The sequence below is a fragment of the Hibiscus syriacus genome, unplaced genomic scaffold (genome assembly GCF_006381635.1).
Source record: "Hibiscus syriacus cultivar Baekdansim isolate YM2019G1 unplaced genomic scaffold, ASM638163v2 tig00113725_pilon, whole genome shotgun sequence".
Lineage (NCBI taxonomy): Eukaryota > Viridiplantae > Streptophyta > Magnoliopsida > Malvales > Malvaceae > Hibiscus > Hibiscus syriacus.
The window spans coordinates 2827225-2849193 of NW_024063471.1; the positions used below are offsets into that span (position 1 = coordinate 2827225).

Here is a 21969-nt window from a genome sequence, read left to right on the forward strand (position 1 = left end):
ATCCACCACTTTATAATTTCTAAAATTTAGCCCCTAAATATTGGTGTTAAAAGAGTGCTATGATGAAGAAATACAAGTAGAGGATTCAGTCAAGTGGGAGTCTTCCATGAAAGATGAGATGGTCTCGCTTATGTCAAATCAGACGTGGGAATTAGTTAAATTACCACTAGGCAAGAAAGCGCTCCATAACAAGTGGATTTACAGGATCAAAGAAGAACATGATGAGAGAAAACATTATAAAGCAAGATTGGTTGTCAAAGGTTTTCAGCAAAAAGAAGGTATTGACCACAATGAAATTTTCTCTCCAGTCGTGAAACTGTCTACAATCAGAATGGTTTTGAAAATTGTACCTGCAGAGAATCTACATCTTGAGCAGTTAGATGTAAAGACAGCTTTCCTTAATGGTGATTTGGATGAAGAAATCTATATGAAGCAGCCAGAAGGCTTAATAGAGGCAGGCAAGAAAAATCTGGTCTGCAGGTTGAAGAAGAACTTGTATGGTTTAAAACAAGCTCCTAGACAGTGGTACAAGAAGTTTGATAGTTTCATGGGTAACAATGGTTTTACCAGATGCCAAGCAGATCATTGTTGCTATATCAAGAAGTTCGACAACAACTTCATTATTTTATTGTTGTATGTTGATGACATGCTTGTTGTAGGTTCAAACATGCTTGTTGCAGGTTCAGACATGCAAGAAATTATAAACTTGAAGAAAAAATTGTCGAAGCAGTTTGCAATGAAGATATGGGCGCTGCAAAGTAGATTCTTAGGATGAAGATCAAGAGAGACACAAAGTCAGAGACTCTGATGTTATCACATGCTGAGTACATCAACAAAGTACTCTACAGGTTCAACATGCAAGATGCTAAACTAGTAAGTACACCTTTAGGTGTTCATTTTAGACTCTCCAAAGAACAGTCACCAAAGACGGAGGAAGAACGTGCACACATGGTGAAGGTGTTGTATGCCTCAGCAATTGGAAGTTTGATGTATGCCATGGTTTGTACTAGACCAAATATTGCTCGTGCAGTGGGAGTTGTTAGCAGGTACATGAATAATCCGGGCAAGGTATATTGGGAAGCAGTCAAATGGATCCTCAGATATCTACGAGGTACTACAAACAAATCACTTTGTTTCAAAGGTGGAGATACGATACTGACAGGCTATGTATATGATGACTTAGCCGAAAATGTCGACATCAGAAGAAGCACTACAGGGTATGTCTATACTCTAGGAGGAACTGCAGTGAGTTAGGTTTCTTAACTATAGAAGATAGTTGCTCTCTCCACAACTGAAGCAGAATATGTCGTTGTTACGGAAGCCAGTAAGGAGATAGTTTGGCTCCAAAGTTTCTTGGAAGAGTTAGGCAAGAAACAAGAAAACAATGTCTTATATTGTGACAGTCAAAGTGCTATCCATCTAGCGAAGAATCTGTCTTTTCATTCTAGGACGAAGCATATACAATTGCGATATCATTTTATCCAGTCTCTTCTGGAAGATGGGATTTTGAAACTTGAAAAGATTAGTGGAGCTCAAAATCCGGCAGACTTGTTGAAAAAGACGGTGACAACGGACAAACTAAAGTTGTGTTCAGCTTCAGTTGGCATGCTAGAGTAACAGGAGCAGAAATACTGTTGCATTGATCGAGGTGTGAAGACAAATTAAAAGCAGTCTTCAAGTGGGAGATTGTTGAAAAGTATGAATTGAGTTCATCAATTCTAGAAAGGAAGTCGGTTTGTATTTCAAAGTTTGGCACCGCCAAACTTGGGCTTCAACAAAGGAGCAGCAAATTTTTGAAAAATGAATAGGGTTAATTATAGTTTAGTCCCCACACACTTTAGGTTATTTACAAGATTAGTCCTTAAGCTTCAACTATAAATACCCTAGCCCATTTAGCTTCAAAATCATCCCAAAAATCATTTATTTCTCCCAATACTAAAGAGTTTAGAGAGTTCTCTTGTGAGTAGTGAGTGTTTTGTAAACACCTGTAAATTTTCTCTCTTTAGTAAAAGATCTACAGCAGTCCAGAGACGTAAGCAAAATTGACTGAACTCCGTAATCAATTTCGGATATTATTTTTTTCCGTTTTTATTTCGCATTCTCACTAATCTGGTTATAGGGAAATTACTTGTTTATTTCCCAACACATGATTGGTACGAAGCTTCTTGGACTTGAATTATGCTTTTTGTTACTCCAAATCCCCCCTTTTTTTTTTCTTGAAGTATCAGTATTCGATATTCGTATTTGATGTTTATGCAGCTATTGGTATGACGATAGGTCCCTCCAAATCTATGGAAAAAAATGTATATATACGTATCGAACATACTGATATCTAACACTAGCATCCAAATTCAAGTTTCTAATACATAATCATGGTTGATATAGAACTCCAAATACATAAAAACTGTATAAACAATAAACATACCCGTATTGGATGCATGCGCATATCCTATTCTCACACTCAAATTCAAGTTCATAAATCTAAGTCAATTCTTTTGTTTGTTTAGCTTTGCTTTCCTTAGCAGTTATAATTTATCCCTTCCCCTTTTTTTTCTATACATGCATCATCTTACTATATGTGCAGGCGCACCGGCAAGGACAGTTGGATGGCGTGATCCCGGATATATACATAGCAGCTTTCTGAAAGATTTGTGGCCGAATAGAATGTAAGTGACTATGTTGCTCCGTCTCTTCACTCTTTAAAGATGCTTGTGAGTTGTGATTTCTAAAACTTGCATGCAAGTTTAATTCAATGAAGTTTCCATTTACTGTGTAGGTACACCTACAAAGTGGGGCATAGATTGTTCAACAATACATACATTTGGAGTGGAGAATACCAGTTTATAGCATCTACATTTCCTGGTCAGAAATCTTTGCAACGTGTAGTCATTTTTGAGGATATGGGAAAGGTTCGAATTCTATTTTGAACTTCTGCATGCATTTTCAAGTATGAAACTGCATTTCCCTCAGTTTTACTAAAATCATTTTTTTAGCTCCCTAATGCAGCATTTTTTATTATACTCTATCTCACACCTAGTATCAAGAAACACTTGGTTACATTTTTTATTTCCAAACTTTGAATTTACAATCCCGACTTGTAGTTTCTTGAAGTTGAAACTTTCATCTTGCAGGATGAAGCTGATGGCTCTAATGAATACGACAATTTCCAGCCGGACTCTCTAAACACTACTAAACAGCTTATCAAAGATCTGAAAAAAATTGACATAATCTTCCACGTTGGAGATATATGCTATGTTAATGGTATCGTAATCGCTTTTCGCCCGGGAAAGAATTTTTATTTGGCGGGAAAAATAAAACGAATAAATAAATGATTTTGATTTAAAAAATATTTTGGGAGTCGCCATTGACCTTTTTGGGTTAGGTATGTCAAATACCTAAAAATAATCTTTTAAAATAGTTTTTAAGAAAACATAATTTAAAAGATAAACTGATCTGCGTATAACCAAAAAAATTTAATAAAAAGGATTCGTGGTCGGTTACGTTTAGGGAATTATTAGCACCCCTATAACGCCCAAAATTAGTACTCATTAATTATAATTTGTCTCTATTATTGGAAATTTAAAAATTCAAAGATATATTTAATTTTTAATATTATTATTTCAAATTTATAATTTTATGAAAATATATTAATTTCAATATAAATAAGATATTTATTTATTTAGAAATATCATAAAAAGACTTCTAGGTGCTTTAAGACAGCTCTTTTCTTAATATTAAAAAATAAATAAATATTAAAGCATTTATTTAAAATAGATATAATTTATAAAAGTAATATATTTAATTATTTAAAATATCAGAAAATGGACATCCAGTTGTTTTAAGACTGCCCTTTCTTAATATTTAAAAACATAATTAAAATAATTTAAAAAATAATTTATAAAATTTATAAAAAGGATTATAAATAAATATTACTTATTGTATATATATTTATATGAATAAATAATAATAATATTCAAATATTAAGAACATATAAAAATAAATAATAACTAAAATCAATATATATATATATAAATAATAATAATACTTATAATTAAATAAAGGTATTAAATGGCTAAATTATAAAATTCTTAAAATTAGATTCCTAATTTACCAATAATTATTTAATATTCTAGTGACTAAACATGCAATTTTACTCGTATTATTTATTTATTTATTAAAATAAAATTGTGTAAAATTTGAACATCAAATTAAAATAAATTAAAACATGCTGTTCGGGATTAAAATATTAATTTCTAAAATTAAAGGACTAAATCTGTTATTTATTTAAAATATATATAATTCCGGTTAAGGACTAAAATACATATATGTAAAATTCGAAAATCGAATTAAAATAATCTAAAATTTAATTTAGTGACTAAAATATAAAGTTATAAAACGGATGGACTACGGATGGGGTTTACCCATATGTGAAATTACACAGATACCCTCACCAAAATGGCGTCGTTTTGATGAGGGTATTTATACCCATTTAAGCCGGACCCAAGGGCCACCATTCTCATTTCTTCCTTTCTTCTTTTCTCTCTAACAGAGAAAAAAAATTTTATCTATGTCTTCTCTCTAAACCCTCCACCGGAGGGAGACAAATTCTGGCCGGCAGCTGTGTTCCGGCACCGGTCACCACGGTGGCTGGAAACTTACAAAATACCCCAAAACTTAGATCTTAATTTCTAAGTCTGAATAAGGCCTTTATTTATCCTAAAAACCCTTAAGATTTCCTAGATCTATGATTTTAGCTTCGAAGTTTGAAGGTTTCCGATGATGTTTCGAAGTCTCCGATGACCGAGTAAGCTCTCTCTTCTTTTTTCTTTTGGCTTCTGGTTGTTGTATTGTTGGTTGTTGTCTGCTTGTTTCTGTTTTGCTCTCTTTTTTTTCTTCTCTGCAGGAGATGGCCATTTATAGGCCTCGTCGGTGTCTTCTTCGGACCAGTTAAAGGAATGGCCCTCGGTGAGTCACCGAACTACGGTGGTGACTCACCATAGGGTAGCAAAGTGGACAAGGCAGCTGGTTTCTAGAGGCTTCAACTTGGCAGCAGGGAGTTGGATCACATGGCAGTGCTAGAAGCTGTTGTAACTGATGCGTGGAGGGGCTGCTTGTTGGAAGCTGCTGGAAATGATGCGTTGGGGGCTGCTGGATGGAGGGGGCTGCTCGGGTAAAAAATTAGTGTCTATAGCTGCCCCTGTTTGCTCATTCTTGTGTTAACAAGAATAGGGCAAAGATGAAAAGACCATAAATTTTTGTTCATTTGACTTCTCTTGATTAAGATGGAAATGTTGAACTAGTTCTTCTTTGTTTGGATTAGTTCTTCACATTATGAACTCTTCTATTCTTCCACTGGGGATGACAATTTATCTTCTTCTATGATGTAATCTAGAAAAAAGTTGAACAAATTCTTCTCATTATGAACTTCTTCTTCTTTTTCAGATGAGTTCTTCTCATTATGAACTCCTTCTGGAAATGCTGATCTTCAAAAGAGGGATTTGTTGATTCAACTCCATATGTGATGAATTAAGGTAAGGTTGAACAAATTCTTCTTATTATGAACGTCTTCTTCCTCTTCAGATGAGTTCTTCTCATTATGAACTTCCTCTGAAAATATTGATCCTCAAATGAGGTTCTTCTTTCATTCAATTCCATAGGAGATGAATCAATGCAAGGTTGAACAAGTTCTTCTCATTATGAACGTTTTCTTCCTCTTCAGATGAACTTCACCTGGAAATAGCTCTGCTGCTCTATCTCTTTCTGAAAATGGAGTCAAGCAAAAGGTTGAACAAGTTCTTCTCATTATGAACTTCCTCTTCCTCTTCTAATAAGTTCTTCTCATTATGAACTTTCTCTGGAAAAGTTGGTGTTGCTCTATCTCCTTCTATGATAGAGCCATGCAAAAGGTTGAACAAGCTCTTCTCATTATGAACTTCTTCTTCCCCTTCAGATAAATTCTTCTCATTATGAGCTTTCTCTGGCAACGCTGATCCATCGGGTGATGAATTTGAGCAAAAGGTTGAACAAGTTCTTGTCATTATGAACTTTTCCTTCCTCTTCAGATGAGTTCTTATCATTATGAATTCTTCTGGAAATATTGAAAACATTCTGCCCATAGGTCTTATGAATGGCCCTGAGGTCTTATCATCTTGCACTGTAGGGCTTACAGATGACCCTGAGGCTTTAAGATCAAAAAGCTCCCGAAGACTTTTTTGAAAACATCATGCATTGTAGGTCTTACAGATGACCCTGAGGCTTTAAAATCAATAAGCCCCCGAAGGCTTTTTAAAAACATCATGCACTGGAGGGCTTACAGATGTGGGAAATAGTTTACTAAGTAAGAAACTATGGAAATCATTTTCTTACTATTCAATAATTTCATTTTTAGAAAAGATTAAATGAGAAACTTTGGAAATCATTTTCTCATTGAAATAACTTGTTGATTGGGTAACATGTCCCATTTTAAAATAATGCTTCTTCTATGGATTGCGTCCATCTATTCTTCATATATTTGCGTGATTTTTGTATTTGAGGTTTTGAATTATACCTTCTTCTTGTAAGGTATTTTTCATCATGAATCTTCTTGTTCATATGAAGATCTGTAAAACTTCATTTTTGAATGTAATTAAATGTAGCAATGTAATGCATTTTCTGTTATGCAAATGATGTTATTATGAATGCATGAATGTTTATGCAATCTTCATTTGACTTCAAAGTGGTGAACTCGGTCTTCTTTCACTTCATCATTTTATTGACAGGGTTACATTTGGATATCAGTGTAGCAATCTATGTCATAAAGCTGAAGAACCATTTGATCAACTTGTATCTTTGTGTCTTCTTTGTTTTATTTAAGTCTCAGAAGAAATATTTCATTTATGGAACTCTTGTCGTAGTCAGAACTATGACCTTGATGCCCCATTTTGTCTTTGATAACATCGGCTTTCTTTATCTGGACTTGTGTAGAAATTCAATAAAACTTTCATCTTTGAAAAGAAAATCTATCATCTTTGAAGAGTGTAGATGTAGATATGCCTGACTCAGCAGGGATTAATTAGGAGAGTAGAGTGTTTTCTGATTTGACTCTTGAAACACATCATAAGGAGGATTTATCTTAATTCCTTTCAAGTCTCCACAGCTAATCAGATCTCGAACAAGGCAACTTGGACCATATCATGTCAAGATGCTTAACAACCTGTCGTTCGACCTTAGTTGGCTCCACTAGTTTTTTGTTGTTAAAATTTCTGCTTCCTTTCTGTGGAAAGAAATCTTCATCATATCTCATTTCTAATCTTGAGGTCAAAGAAGACAGACTTCATCTTGAATCCATAAATGGAAATACCATATGATTGCAACATTTGGTTCAGCACCATAATAACTAGTTCGTAAAACATTTGATAACATATTCATCATCTCATATGGTTTCTGCTCAGATGTTTGTAAAAATTTGACAACACATTCATCCTTTTATGTGGATTCTGCATAGATGTTTGTAAAACATTTGGCAATACATTCATCCATTTCTGTGGATTCTGCATAGATTTATGATCAATGAAACTCTTCACATAGTGTTCAAAGCTTTTATATGATGTAACAAAACCACTTGAAAACAAGTGTGATACCGATCACGTTTTCTTCCGTAATGAGCATTGTAGGAAGTAGAAACACATCAATTATAGGATCCATGTACATAAGGAGGTTCATGGAATTCTTATTGTTGTAGATGAAACGCACATGATAAACCAAATAGATGAAAATTCAGTTCACCCTGGCTGGCAATGATAACCCCAGTAACAGCGGGAATAAGAATAACATAAGCTGAGCCTCTTTATTCAATGTCATCAAGTAAGCAAAAATTATTGTGAAAAACATCTTCGTAGCCCCAACAGTATGATTGAAACTAACTTCCAGGAATCTCAAAGAAATATTTCCAATCATCACCGAAACAAATAATACAAAATTCAAAGTCGAGATTTTGAGGAACTGAACCCTAGATTGAATGGTCTATATGGGAACCATCTTTATTCATGCAACTTTGATGTATCTTAAAAAAGATCACGCAGTCATGTAAATCATGGTCAAGAAGATTGGGTATTTGAAACCATATTTGTTGAGTAAATATTTGTTCAACACAGGACCCTAATGCAACTGCCTGATGAACGAAGATATTATGTATAGTCAGCTCCATTGTCACTGTTTCTCCATTTTTATTCTTCATACCTTTCTATCTCATTAGAAATATTTTCTCAAGTCAATGATCTTTCCATAAGATGATATGGATCTTTCAGCATGTCCCAACATTGGCTAATACAAACATTCAAAATACGTCAACATTCCTCATTCTGATTGAAATGGGCTTTCAGCATGCCCCAGCATTTGCTTCTTGTTGATGTGAGCTTTCAAAATACCCCAAATATTTATATACTGACATGGGCCTCCAGAATGCCCCACATGAATCATTTATTTCTGAAATGGGCTTTCAAGATGTCCTGCATGGATCTGTCTGAATAGGGCCTTCAAAATACCATCAACCTTCTAAAATGTAAGGCTTACTCTCAATGTTTGTTTGATTTCAATATCATGATCCTCACGAGGTCCAATTTTTTCTAATGCCCCATTGCGGGTACTCGTGGCTCTATCCGTGCCCGAAATCTGTTAATCTTGAATGCTCTCATTCTGGTATTACAAAACATCATTGTTATCAAGTAATTTGAGGAATTCTCTTTATGTTGTCACAAACTTAAGAAGTAATCAATCATTCTGACAGAAATGTCTGAGATATGTGCCTCTTCTGAATAAGGTGCCCATTATTTGGATCTGGAGGGATCTAATTGAATAGAATGGTGTAAATCTCTTGGTAATTCATTTCAGGTTGACACGGTGAACCTTGTTTTCAGTGAAGGTTCTTAAAAAATTTGCACCTATGCAACACGTTGACTCTGATAACTACTCATCTTATTATGAAGCGATCTTTTAGGATGATTTCACAGATATTGATAGTTCTTCTGATACCGAGGAAATCCGGAATTCTGATTCTGATGAGGAGAATAAACTGTTATACTTGACAAAAATGGGGTACTCAAAGGCTGAGGCCTCAATAGTCATGGAGAGATGTGGTCCAGATTCATCAATTACAGAGTTGATAGATTTTATATGTCTTGCTCAAATGGCTAAAGTTACTGACGCATTTCTTCCAGTAGAAGGTAGGAAGCCTTTATGTAATGACCCCAATTACAAGAAAAGGCAAAACTCGGGCTATGATTTTTTTGGAAAAGGAAGAAGCAAATAAAGCTTGTAAAAGAAGCTTCTTAATGAAGAAGACCATGCATTTCATCTTCTAAATCTAATGATTGGTTTGGGGTTCCTATCGAATCTGATCAGATAACTCAAAGAACACTTCCAGAAAATGCTATTGGGCCTATTTATTTCTACAATAAGAACGTGGCACTTGCTCCAGTTGGTGTTTGGACCGAAATGTCATGATACTAATACGATGCAGAGCCAGAATTTATAGATTCGAAGTAGTTTTGTGTTGTTGGAAAAGGGGTTACATTCATAATCTGCCAATTGATAACAGATTTCCTCTTATTCCGCTTCCTCCACGCACCATACATGATGCTTTTCCATTGACAACAAACTGGTGACTTTCATTTGAATGTCCAGAAGTATGTTCTTGATGATTGCCGAAAATGGAATTTGGTATGGGTTGGGAGAAATAAAGTTGCTCCATTTGAACCTGATGAGGGGGAAATGCTTCTAGGTTTCCCTAAAAACCATACACGAGGAGGAGGATCTGCTAGAGACATGTTCCCCGATGGTATCAATGTCCTGTCTCTTTTCTCTGGGATCAGTGATGCAGAGGTTGCCTTTTACTGTCTTGGAATACCTTTGAAAACAGATGTGCAAGAACTGAATGATGATCGGTTGGAGCAATTGATTAGTAGATTTCGCAAATTTGACCTTGTTGGTGGTGGAATCCCATGTAACAACCTTACCGGAAGAAATAAACATCATCAGGATGAACCAAAATATTTTTGTTGGTGTATTTCCTTGCAATGACTGCTACAGTGACTGTCTCTTTTGCTGCTTCAAGATATACATCTCCATATCCCACTCTTCCCGAACCATGGAAAGGTTTGGCTGATAGTAAAACTGGTTATCTCAACTTTTGGAATCCTGTAACCAATGTTACCCAATATGAAAGGCATACAAGTGTAGAATATGTTCCAATGTCTTATTCTGTGCCATAAGTTCTCAATTTCAAATTCAACAATCTTCTGAAGGATATAATGGATATAATCCTGACAAAGAAAATGATCAACATGGAAGAAGTAGCAATGATGTTTCTCGACTTGGGCTAGTATCACAGTATAACCATAGTGCAATTAGTGACTTGTTCATTCTCATAATACATCTTAATGGGACTTATAGCTCTGTGATGTAATCTTCTAGAGAACAAGGATTGATGGCTGGGGAAAATAATTTATCTGGTGATGCTTATCGCCCTCAACATGAGATAAGTGATAATCTTTCTTGATGGATTGCTAACGATGTCACAAGAGAGCGTCATGAGTTCAATTCCCCAAACTATTTGGCTTCTCAGATCACTTGATTTCAAGAATGCTTCATCATTTTGTCATGACTTATTCTTTCTACAATAGAGGTAGAATAGGCAACAATCTTCAAGGACCTTCCTCATTTGAGATTGTCCTGTTTGAAAATGTTTTTTCTCATTTCTTTACCGAAGAATGAAAGAATTTTGTAAAACATTGCCTATTATAGGTTCATAATAGAATCAAATCATAAGATATAAAATTAATGAATATTAAATAAATCAACTACTCTTTCAAATCATTCAAAAATCATAGTCCTATGGCAAGTGTCAAAATTATTGACTGATTTGAGGTGTAGGTTGATTCTGGTAAAGTAAGGTCTCTCATGTTGGTCAAGCATATATGTCTTCTTTGAACTTCTACTATCTTGAAGGAAGGGTTGTTATACTCATCTGATGGAGATACTTCTTGGTTCCCGAATCTCAGGAATGTCTTTGGGATGTGTGGTGCTTTATCAAGAGCTTAAGATCGTCTCTTATGTCGTTGTTGCACCATTCAATATTCGAGCCGCCTTTTCAGGTGTTCAACTCGAATCCTCCTTTAGTTCCAAGATGTTATTTAAAAATTTACATCTTGAATCCCCTTTTTATCATTTTTCATATCATGCATTAAAGATTTAAAAAAACAATTTTGTAAATAAAAATCAATCCTGAGAGGCGGAATAAAATCTGAAGATAGTCCCTTTTACATAGAAATCCATGTATGATTAGAACAGACTTTTCAAGTATGTAATGTAGGTCAGGGTTCATGGTTATGAAAGAAATGGATAAAAAAGAAGTGTTTTAAGGGTAATTAAACCAAGGATCAATTCATTCTGATGCCTTCAATCTTGCCTTGCTTGACTTGGATCTGCTTTGTTGAGGATTTTTCCATAAGATTCCTTCATCTCCAGTATTTCTTGTGCTTCTTGTTGAATATAAATTTTTGAACTTATTGCACTTGATCAACCTTGTAGCTTGAGGCTCAATGAGTAACCCATCTTGATTCAATTTTTCTTTTTTCTTTTTTCCTTTTTCCTTTTTCCTTTTTCCTTTTTTTCTTTTTATGACTTCAATTGCTTTGAACACCTCCTTTTCCTCTTGCATTTCAAAAATTATTTCGTTATTCTTGACTGGATTGATCTTCAAGCACTTTGTATTCGACCTACCTTGTAGTTCAAAACTCTTTTCATTTCATGAAGATTTGGCTTTGTAATTGACAATCTTTATTCCTGTGAGCAGATATCATTCTTCTTGCCTTCCAAGGTGGAGGGTGATCCTTGGTTAAGGTTGAATCAGAAAAAATATTATAGGCTCAAAAGGGGATAACAAGGGATATATATATACATATATTTGAAAGGATAAATGAAACAATGCCTTTCGTCATCTCATACACAGAAGCCTTTGTAAAAAGATGTATCCCCAAGGGGATGAATATTCAAGATTAATCTTTATTTATATGAACACAATGTAATTAATGCATGATATATTTATCTAAATCAATCTTTTTTCTTTCTTATTTGAGTATGCCACAATCATTATCTTCAATAAGTTGATCCATGATGCCTCATCTCGTCTCTTCTTGCAGGAAGATTTACGGATAATTTGAAAGTTTGGTTCTTTTGAGGTCTTTTGGTTTATGATGGTTTTGTATTTGGAAGTACAAATGTGCGACTTTTGAAGTCGTGTATATGGTGTAATGTTATAAGCCAATCAACTCTACCTAAGAAGGTAAACATCTAGATTTGGTGTTTTAAAAACAGGTAGAGACATGACTTCAGAGTCTCAGATTTGGTTTTTTTTTCAGGATCAAGTAATTGAAATTGGATGAGATATGGAAGATATAATTTTACCACTTGCCAAAGATCTATAATTCTTGAAAAAGAATATTTATTCTACTTGATACTCAAAAATTTCAAGATTAAAATTTAATTCCTTGCTCATAACCATAGGGGCAACACATGTTTATTTATTGCATAAAAAGGCAAAGAAAATAACAAAAAACAAGTTCAAACAAGATGCTGAAAATAGAAAGGTACTGCAGTGGTAGATAACACTTCCACTTCTTTATGCATCATTACTCTTCTAATATTGAGTGTGTAATTGGATCAGGGTCATTGTCCTCATTTGCTCCCCATTTCTTGATCATTTCTCTTATCTGGGCTCGTTTGGATGATTCCTCAGACTTACCAACCTCTACTTTTTTTCTTAGCAGTTTTGTGGTCAGATTTCATCTCTTCGTTTATCAGTTGGAAATTGGGCTCAAAACAATTCTTATTGGTGACAATAGCTTTATCCTGGTTCTGAACACATATTGTAGCTGTGATTGGTGTAGTATTCGTTATGTTCTCTAAACTGCCCAAAGCCCCACATGTCCTCAGAAAGTCTGATATGGGTGTTTGATATGTTTTCATGGTTGCATCTTCCCAGTATATTTTTAGACCTACAGGCCAATCTCTGACTACATCCATGGGAACCTTTTTTCTTTGATTTCCTTTCCCATTTTCTTGTGTATGATATTTTTCTCATGATTCGATCACTTTAGTCTCAGTCGAGGCAATAATTTCTGAGTGTTGAACTTTAACCCCTTATTTTACCTTGCATTTTTGAATTGCTTGCTCTAAAGAATCTTGGAAATTTCCCTCAAGGTTATCAGGAACCTTAGTTGAACAACTTGGAATTCCAACCTGATTTATCCAAGGAACATCCTTATAGGTCCAATTCTCATTTGGAGGCCACTGTGACTGAACAAGTCGTGTAGTAGTTAATCTGGCTGAGAGCATTTTTGAATGTGATTTTTCACCTGAAAAGTGGAAAGGAGGAAATTGAAAACTCTGCACATTCTTTTTCTTCTTGACCAGCCTTTGACCCTTTTCTATGTCCCTTTTCTTTGGGTAAAACTTATCTCTCACAAGTGAACTTTTTCCATTCATTGATTCTTCATTCACTATTAATTCATCCATGCCCTTCGGGACCAAATCTTAAAGTTGTCCTGAATTACCATACTCACTAATAGGTTTGTAATCATCAGACACTATCACGTCGAACTCATCATTATCATTCAGATCCTCATTCATAGCCTTCACAGCAGAATCCTCTAAGGTTTTCTCTCTATGGATCATATCATTCATCATATCCATTAACGTGTTTATTTGTTCTGTTGAATCAGTCTGGAACTTCATTGCATGATCAATCATTTCTTGTTGAGTCTTGATAAGTTGCTCTTGCAGTTTCTCGATTCTACCAACCCTTGCTAAGATCTCATTCATGGCTCTTATTATTCTTTAGGAAGACCAAGTTAGCTCCACTTTGATTTCAAAAAATTTTGTCATGTAATCCTCTACGAATTATTCCCATATTGTAAAATAATTTGAAATAAAATGTAATTATGCCAAGATGCAAATGTAAAAATGAAAATGTAAATACAAACGTAAAAATGCAAGGATGCAAATGTGAATATATGAATGTAACAATAAGAATGCAAATTGTGCAATACAAAAGCAAACATAAAAATATAAATACAAAACGAAAATGCAAATGCAAATGCAAAGATGTGAAATGCAAATGCATGTATGAAAAGGTGTTACTCAAGAGTGATCATCTTAGAACATATTTCATTGAACACAAAAGTTTCTGTGCATCAAACAAAACTTTTACATACAGGGGACATCTTTCAGTCCTAACTTCAACAAAAATTTGCCTATAGGGGATAACTTTCCCTCCTAACTTCTCTAAAGCCAAGTTAGTCTATTAGCTTATGGGTCATATTGCTTGTCTGGACTACAACTTCTTCCATATTGCTTATCTGGACTGCAACTTCTTCCATGACATTCTCTTTTTCCTTTATCTTCTGTGTCACTTCTTGAAGTTACTTGTTTTCCCTTGTAAGAGAACTTTTATGTTCAAGAAGTTCTTGGACAAGATATTCATATATGTTGTAGTTATTTTTCAACTTGGTGACCCCTGTTATCCATTCTTCTGGAGTGTTTCCTATGCCAGCATGTCGAAAGGCTTGACTAATCTTTTGGAAATCTGCATGCATGATTTCCACTTTTGTGCTCAATTTCTTTTTTTGGTCATTCAAGTCCTTCAAATAACATGCTTGAGCTTCATAAAAACCTCCTCCACTCTGAATGCCCTGACTAATGCTCTTACCATAAACTGCTTTTGGTATCAATCTGGCAGAATCTTTGTGGAGTACTTTTGGTATTAATATAACAGGATCTATGTGTGTATTGCTCATTTCTATCTTCAGAGTTTCTTCAGTATGTCTTTCCTTGGCCGCATCATATTTTGTTTGATCATAAAACTTTTTGTCCATTTACAATTTCTTTCCAATTTAATGAACAGTCTTTCAAGTCAACACCTTTTGGTTATGCCATGATCATGCAATGCAGACAAAAGAATATAAACAAATTAGAGTAATGTAACATGCATGGAAAAATATAAAAAAATAGAATAGTTAGTACCAACTGATGGAAAGAAAAATTCTATATATAAAGGTATAACTCCTAACCTCATGCTTTCTAGTTCCGTGCTTTGTTTGGAAAAATTAACCTAACTGCATGATTTCTAGTTCGCAGGCATTTATTCAGAGAGAAAAATAATAAATTAAAAAAATTAAAAGCTAAAACTTATTTCTCCTTTGTGTACACCTACGGACAGAGGTTTAGTATTGTCATAGATCAGGAGAAGTTTTAAGGTTTATTTTATGCAGGGTTTCAGTTCTAAAAGTAAAGGTACTTGAATTGTCCTTGTTGGTGCCCCCTTGGGCTGTCAACCCTCAATCTTAGTCCATCACAGACTAAAGTGAATCGAGTTCAATTCGAGGGGATACACTTCTCTATGTCTGACACGGATAATAAATTCTCACGAAGACATAGAGCATATGAACCCCGAAAGCTACTTACTAGGTCTGACACGGAGAATAAATTCTCACGAAGACGTCGCTTTCACTCCCACTTAAAAGGGACAAGCTTGATTATAAAGCTTATGTTATGCAATGCACGTGATGTGTGTGAGGAGAAATGTTCAAACTTCTGACAAACAAATAAATAATGGAAATTAATACTTGAAAATAAAATGAAGCATTAATAAAATAATATACATATAAATATTATGAAAATAATAAGTATATATAAAAATTTTGAAAAGAAAGAATTAAAAATTAAATATATGAATTTTTAATTTCTAATTAATAGAGACAATTTATAATTGATTTTAAAGCTTGATCAGGGGTCTCCAGCGGAGTCGCCAAGCTGTCGTAATCGGTTTTCACCTGGGCACAAATTTTTACTTGGCGCGAAAAATAAAACGAATAAATAAATGATTTTGATTTAAAAAATATTTTGGGAGTCGCCATTGACCTTTTTGGGTTAGGTATGTCAAATACCTAAAAACAATCTTTTAAAATAGTTTTTAAGAAAACATAATTTAAAAGATAAACTGAACTGCGTATAACCAAAAAAAATTTAATAAAAAGGATTCGTGGTCGGTTACGTTTAGGGAAGGATTAACACCCCTATAACGCCCAAAATTGGTACTCATTAATTATAATTTGTCTCTAATCGGAAATTTAAAAATTCAAAGATATATTTAATTTATAATATTATTATTTCAAATTTATAATTTTATGAAAATATATTAATTTAAATATAAATAAGATATTTATTTATTTAGAAATATCAGAAAAGAGCTTCTAGGTGCTTTAAGACAGCTCTTTTCTTAATATTAAAAAAAATATAAATATTAAAGCATTTATTTAAAATAGATATAATTTATAAAAGTAATATATTTAATTATTTAAAATATCAGAAAATGGACATCCAGTTGTTTTAAGACTACCCTTTCTTAATATTTAAAAACATAATTAAAATAATTTATAAATAATTTATAAAATTTATAAAAAGGATTATAAATAAATATTACTTATTGTATATATATTTATATGAATAAATAATAATAATATTCAAATATTAAGAACATATAAAAATAATAATAACTAAAATCAATATATATATAAAAATAATAATACTTATAATTAAATAAAGGTATTAAATGGCTAAATTATAACATTCTTAAAATTAGATTCCTAATTTACCAATAATTATTTAATATTCTAGTGACTAAACATGCAATTTTACTCGTATTATTTATTTATTGATTAAAATAAAATTGTGTAAAATTTGAACATCAAATTAAAATAAATTAAAACATGTTGTTCGGGATTAAAATATTAATTTCTAAAATTAAAGGACTAAATCTGTTATTTATTTAAAATATATATAATTTCGGTTAAGGACTAAAATACATATATGTAAAATTCGAAAACCGAATTAAAAGAATCTAAAATTTAATTTAGTGGCTAAAATATAAAGTTATAAAACTGATAGACTGCAGATGGGGTTTACCCATATATGAAATTACACAGATACCCTCACCAAAACGACGTCGATTTGATGAGGGTATTTATACCCTTTTAAGCCGGCCCCAAGGGCCACCCTTCTCATTTCTTCCTTTCTTCTTTTCTCTGTAATAGAGAGAAAAATTTTCTCTCTAAACCCTCCACCGGTAGCCGTGTTCCGACACCGATCACCACCGCCGGCCACCGTTCACCGTGAACGGTAGCCGGAAACTTACAAAATACCCCAAAACTTAGATCTTCACTTTCTAAGTCCGAATAAGGCCTTTATTTATCCTAAAAACCCTTAGGATTTCCTAGATCTGGTTGCTGTATTGTTGGTTGTTGTCTGCTTGTTTCTGTTCTGCTCTCTCTTTTTTTCTTCTCTACAGGAGATGGCCATTTATAGGCCTCGTCGGTGTCTTCTTCGGACCAGTTAAAGGAATGGCCCTCGGTGAGTCACCGAACTATGGTGGTGACTCACCATAGGGTAGCAACGTGGACAAGGCAACTGGTTTCTGGAGGCTTCAACGTGGCAGCTGGGCGTTGGATCACCTGTAGGCCTGTAAACGAACCGAACGCACACGAACGGAGGTATGTTCATGTTCGTTCATTTAATAAATAAATGAACATAAACGAACACGAACATAAACGAACAAAATATTTTTTGTTCATGTTCGTTTATTAAGGAATATAATTTGTTCATGTTCGTTCATTTAATAAAATAAACGAACATAAACGAACACGAACATAAACAAACACGAACATAAATGAACACGAACATAAACGAACATAAACGTTGGAGACCCTACCTAGGGGTATAAACGAGCCGAGTCGAGCTCGAGTATTGCTGAGCTCGACTCGAACTCGAAACTTTCAAAGTCAGCTCGACTCGACTCGAAAACTCGCGAGCTTAAAATTATCAAGCTCAACTCGAACTCGAAATATAATATTGAAACTCGACTCGAACTCAAAAAAAAATTAAGATATTGATTCAAGCTCGATTCCGAGCTCGATTCCGAGCTCGACATTGCCCCAAGCGCAAAGATGCTTAAACCTATTCTCCCCCATCTTCTTTTATATAAGTTACCAACCCCGAGCTGCTTGTTTGCTACTGATGTCGGATTGCATAACGTTCCTCCACTTTCTTTCTTCTTATCTCCTTCAACAACAGTCGAGATGAACACAGATTGTGTTTCATGTGATTGCCGACCTTAATCCATGGGGATCAAACAAACATGTCCTTAGCTTTGTGCTATGTAGAAGTTGAAAATTGGGAGATGAGAGAAGTATGTTGGTTTATTATTCACACCAACTCATACATCAAAAACCATTCTTTCTCGGCTGGCTAAACTTTCATATCCGGATGGTGCACAAAATTTGTTTGATGAAACGCGTTAAAGAACTTCTCAACCTATGTAATAAGGCCTCACCATTATTGGGTTCTTGAGTTCAAAGTAAGCTGACTTGAGTTGCTGGTTGATCACTATTTACTTGTAAATTCGAATACTCCATTTATATATGAAAGAAAAGAAGATTATTTGAGTAAAAGAAATGGTGCTTAATACTTAACATCCCTTCCAGAATCCATCACCTTTGGACTTGGTTTCGAAAGCAACCGGTTTCTGGGACTCCTCTTTGCTCATCGGATAACCAGTTGGTGGTGCAGTCACATAGGGTTCCGGCGCAGTAGATGTTGACGGTGCTGGGTATGCAGCTTATGGATCGTTCAAAAAGAACTAAACTGTGTTAATATTATTGGATTTTCCAAATAAAATTGGGTTAATTATGGAATTGGCCATCAGAATATCATATTAATTAATATTTTTAAGATACTTACAAATTGGTCACCAAAATTGATTTAAGAAGATTGGGTTAAACATAAATGAATGAACATAAATGAACATAACCGAACGAACATAAACGAACATAACCGAACGAACATAACCGAACGTTCACGAACGTAAATGAACGAACGAGACCTATGTTCATGTTCGTTCATTTAATTAAACGAACACAAAATCTTGTTCATGTGCGTTCATTTATTAAATAAACGCACATAAACGAACTTCCCGCCGCACGGTTCATGAACGGTTCGCTGAACGTTCAGTTCATTTACAGGCCTAATCACCTGGCAGTGCTAGAAGCTGCTACAACTGATGCGTGGAGGGGCTGCTCGTTGAAAGCTGCTGAAAATGATGCGTTGGGGGCTGCTGGATGGAGGGGGCTGCTCGGGTAAAAATTTAGTGTCTACAAATGGATACATTTCACAATGGGGCCAATTTACTGCACAGATTGAGCCTATTGCATCTGCTGTGCCTTATATGCTTGCAAGGTATGCTACGATTTGCCGGCTTTAATTGATAGAGCTTGAATTCCTCTGGTCCTTGACCTTCTTTGGCATTTGTTATTGTTGGTTTTCTTGTTTAGTGGTAACCATGAACGTGACTGGCCTGGAACTGGATCCTTGTATGAGAACAATGATTCTGGAGGAGAATGTGGTGTGTTGGCTGAAATTATGTTTTTTGTTCCTGCTGAGAATAAAGTTAAGTACTGGTATGCTTCGTTACTACAGCTCTTTACTGGACTGGAAGTCTTTATGTCCGACACTTTTTCGAACATAAGTATGGACCTATGGGGTGTGATTCATTCTCACAGGTACTCCACTGACTATGGCATGTTCCGATTCTGCATAGCGGACTCGGAACATGATTGGAGGGAGGGAACTGAGCAATACAAGTTCATCGAACATTGCCTCACATCAGTTGACAGACAAAGGCAACCATGGCTGATCTTTCTTTCACATAGGGTTCTTGTCTATTCTTCTGACCTCAGTTATGCTGTTCAAGGATCATTTGGAGAACCAATGGCAAAGGAAAGCCTTCAAAAACTCTGGCAGAAGTACAAGGTCGACATTGCCATCTACGGCCATGTGCATAATTACGAAAGGGCATGTCCCATATGCGAGGTACTCCTAAAAGTTTTACCCACATTCAAGATCTATCCCAAACAAATCCGAAACTTGGTCTAGGTAGTTCATGTATAACTATTGAGAATGGTTCAGGGTATAGAATCAATGCACTGCTGATGAAAAACGGTACTATAAAGGCTCGCTGAAGGGAATGATACACGTGGTTGCGGGTGTGGGAGGAGCAAGCCTTTCACCATTCACCACTCTGAAGACCAAATGGAGCTTATATAGAGATTGTGATTATGGATTCGTTAAACTTACAGCGTTCGATCATTCGAACTTGCTGTTCGAATACAAGAAGAGCAGTGACAGGAAGGTTCATGATTCTTTCAGAAAATCCCGGGATTATCGAGACATCTTAACCTGCACTGTGGATAGTTGCCCTGCTACAACACTAGCATCTTGAAGATAGTTCAGTTTGTTTGATGGTATTGTCTTGGTTCACCAGCCTGAGCATGCTGTCTGAAAATATTACTTGTAAATCTTACCCTCAAAACTGCATGTATTTGCAATTTTCTTCTTGTAAATATTGGAAATGAAATAGGAATAATTCGGATTTTGAAAGAAAAAGTTGTGCCTTTTATCCTTCTACTATTTATTTATTTTTGAAATATTCATATTTGACGCTCGTATTTGCACAAACCCGAACTAATCATTGAAACCTTGTTGAAAGTCATCTAGGAAGTAAAAAATGTACCCCAATATGTACTTGAAAATAACTTCAGGAGCTTAAAGACCATACAGGATGCACCTCACGGATATCCCCTTTAGGAATCATTCGTTTTGTTTCTAAATTTATTTGCGGAAAATTGAGGCCAGCAGGTCTCGTGGTGTAGTTGGTTATCACATCAGTCTGACACACTGAAGGTCTCCGGTTCGAATCTAAGCGAAGCCAACTTTCTTCATTTTACAGCTTTTTTATTAAAAAATAGAAAAATAGATAAAATAAAATTCTCGCCGTTGCCGGGGATCGAACCCGGGTCACCCGCGTGACAGGCGGGAATACTTACCACTATACTACAACGACCTTGCTGAAACATGTTTGTTAATGTTATTTTAAACTAAATAAAATGGAAATTGGACTTGTTTATAAACTATGTATCTGTTGCCTTGTTTCACGCTCCGTGTTATTTTATAAACATTTAAATTAATTGTTTATTGAAATTAAATATAGAATTATGATTGTTTTTGAGTTAATTACAATTCTTATATTCATTCATAAATAAATACATGTAAACTTAACATTTTAAATTCATTCTTAAAAATAATTAAAACTATTTTTCAGCAGTTTAATATAAGTATAAAATCAATTTATTAGTGGATATATTGACAATGTCTTTTAAATACACCACTAGAAATAAATAAAATATTGTGTATATGTGAATCACCTTTAAATTTTATCTTCTAATTACATAAATAAAATTTATCCAAAAATGTTTAATGCATGAGTAGACACTTCTATAGTGTTTGACACGTATTCTGAATGAATAATGGTCCATGTTTTATCCATTTTCAGGGACAGAACATTTTGTTAACATGTGTTACTACTACAACAGCAAAACCCTTCAAAATTGGAGTGAACTGAACTAACTGATGATTGATGCATTTAGAAAATTTTTATCAAGTAATTATTCATTACATGAAAATCCTACCCTCAAAACAGCACGAGTTTGCAATGTTTCTGCCTGTAAATATTGGAAATGAAATAAAAGATTAATAATTATCATCTTTAAGCTCTCAACAGCCTACAATGGGAATACATTATTGTACCTGAAATATAACAAGAATGAGCAGTACAATCCAGCACCTGTTATAACCAGAACCCAAGTAAACAAAAGAAGATATATATTTGCTGAAAGAGTCAGCTAGGAAGAAAATCGTACCTCAAATGATATGTACTTGAAAATAACTTTAGGAGCTTAAAGACCATACAGGATGCACCTCTCGGATATCCCCTCGCTGTTGAGAAAAAGAAATTCAATTGGCTATGTAACTGAAAAACAAATGCAT

The 21969-nt window shown here is 34.5% G+C and overlaps 2 protein-coding genes and 1 non-coding gene across 3 annotated transcripts; 2 read left to right on the top strand and 1 right to left on the bottom strand.

The window, feature by feature from the left end:
- The first annotated feature begins 2559 nt into the window (after positions 1 to 2559).
- Positions 2560 to 5000, top strand: LOC120187409 (probable inactive purple acid phosphatase 1). Its single transcript, XM_039191131.1, has 5 exons — positions 2560 to 2666; positions 2777 to 2909; positions 3132 to 3266; positions 4755 to 4804; positions 4904 to 5000. Exons 1-5 carry the CDS (start codon positions 2560 to 2562, stop codon positions 4998 to 5000), a joined length of 522 nt encoding a protein of 173 aa, XP_039047062.1.
- A 14186-nt stretch (positions 5001 to 19186) lies between these two features.
- On the top strand, positions 19187 to 20371 carry LOC120187410 (probable inactive purple acid phosphatase 1). Its single transcript, XM_039191132.1, has 4 exons — positions 19187 to 19323; positions 19419 to 19544; positions 19647 to 19956; positions 20060 to 20371. The coding sequence occupies exons 1-4, from the start codon at positions 19187 to 19189 to the stop codon at positions 20363 to 20365; spliced, it is 879 nt and encodes a 292-aa protein (XP_039047063.1). The 3' UTR covers positions 20366 to 20371.
- A 543-nt stretch (positions 20372 to 20914) lies between these two features.
- TRNAD-GUC lies at positions 20915 to 20986 on the bottom strand. Its single transcript has one exon. It is a non-coding gene; the product is annotated as a tRNA-Asp (tRNA).
- Positions 20987 to 21969: the final 983 nt, after the last annotated feature.

What these genes read in the sequence shown, in the direction of transcription:
- LOC120187409 (XM_039191131.1), top strand. Translation starts at nt 2,560, where the DNA reads ATGCATCATCTTACTATATGTGCAGGCGCACCGGCAAGGACAGTTGGA. An exon ending in GATTTGTGGCCGAATAGAAT is followed by an intron (nt 2,667 to 2,776) that starts GTAAGTGACTAT and finishes TTTACTGTGTAG; the next exon opens with GTACACCTACAAAGTGGGGC. An exon ending in TTTTTGAGGATATGGGAAAG is followed by an intron (nt 2,910 to 3,131) that starts GTTCGAATTCTA and finishes TTCATCTTGCAG; the next exon opens with GATGAAGCTGATGGCTCTAA.
- LOC120187410 (XM_039191132.1), top strand. Translation starts at nt 19,187, where the DNA reads ATGCGTTGGGGGCTGCTGGATGGAGGGGGCTGCTCGGGTAAAAATTTA. An exon ending in GTGCCTTATATGCTTGCAAG is followed by an intron (nt 19,324 to 19,418) that starts GTATGCTACGAT and finishes TTTCTTGTTTAG; the next exon opens with TGGTAACCATGAACGTGACT. An exon ending in GGGCATGTCCCATATGCGAG is followed by an intron (nt 19,957 to 20,059) that starts GTACTCCTAAAA and finishes TTCAGGGTATAG; the next exon opens with AATCAATGCACTGCTGATGA.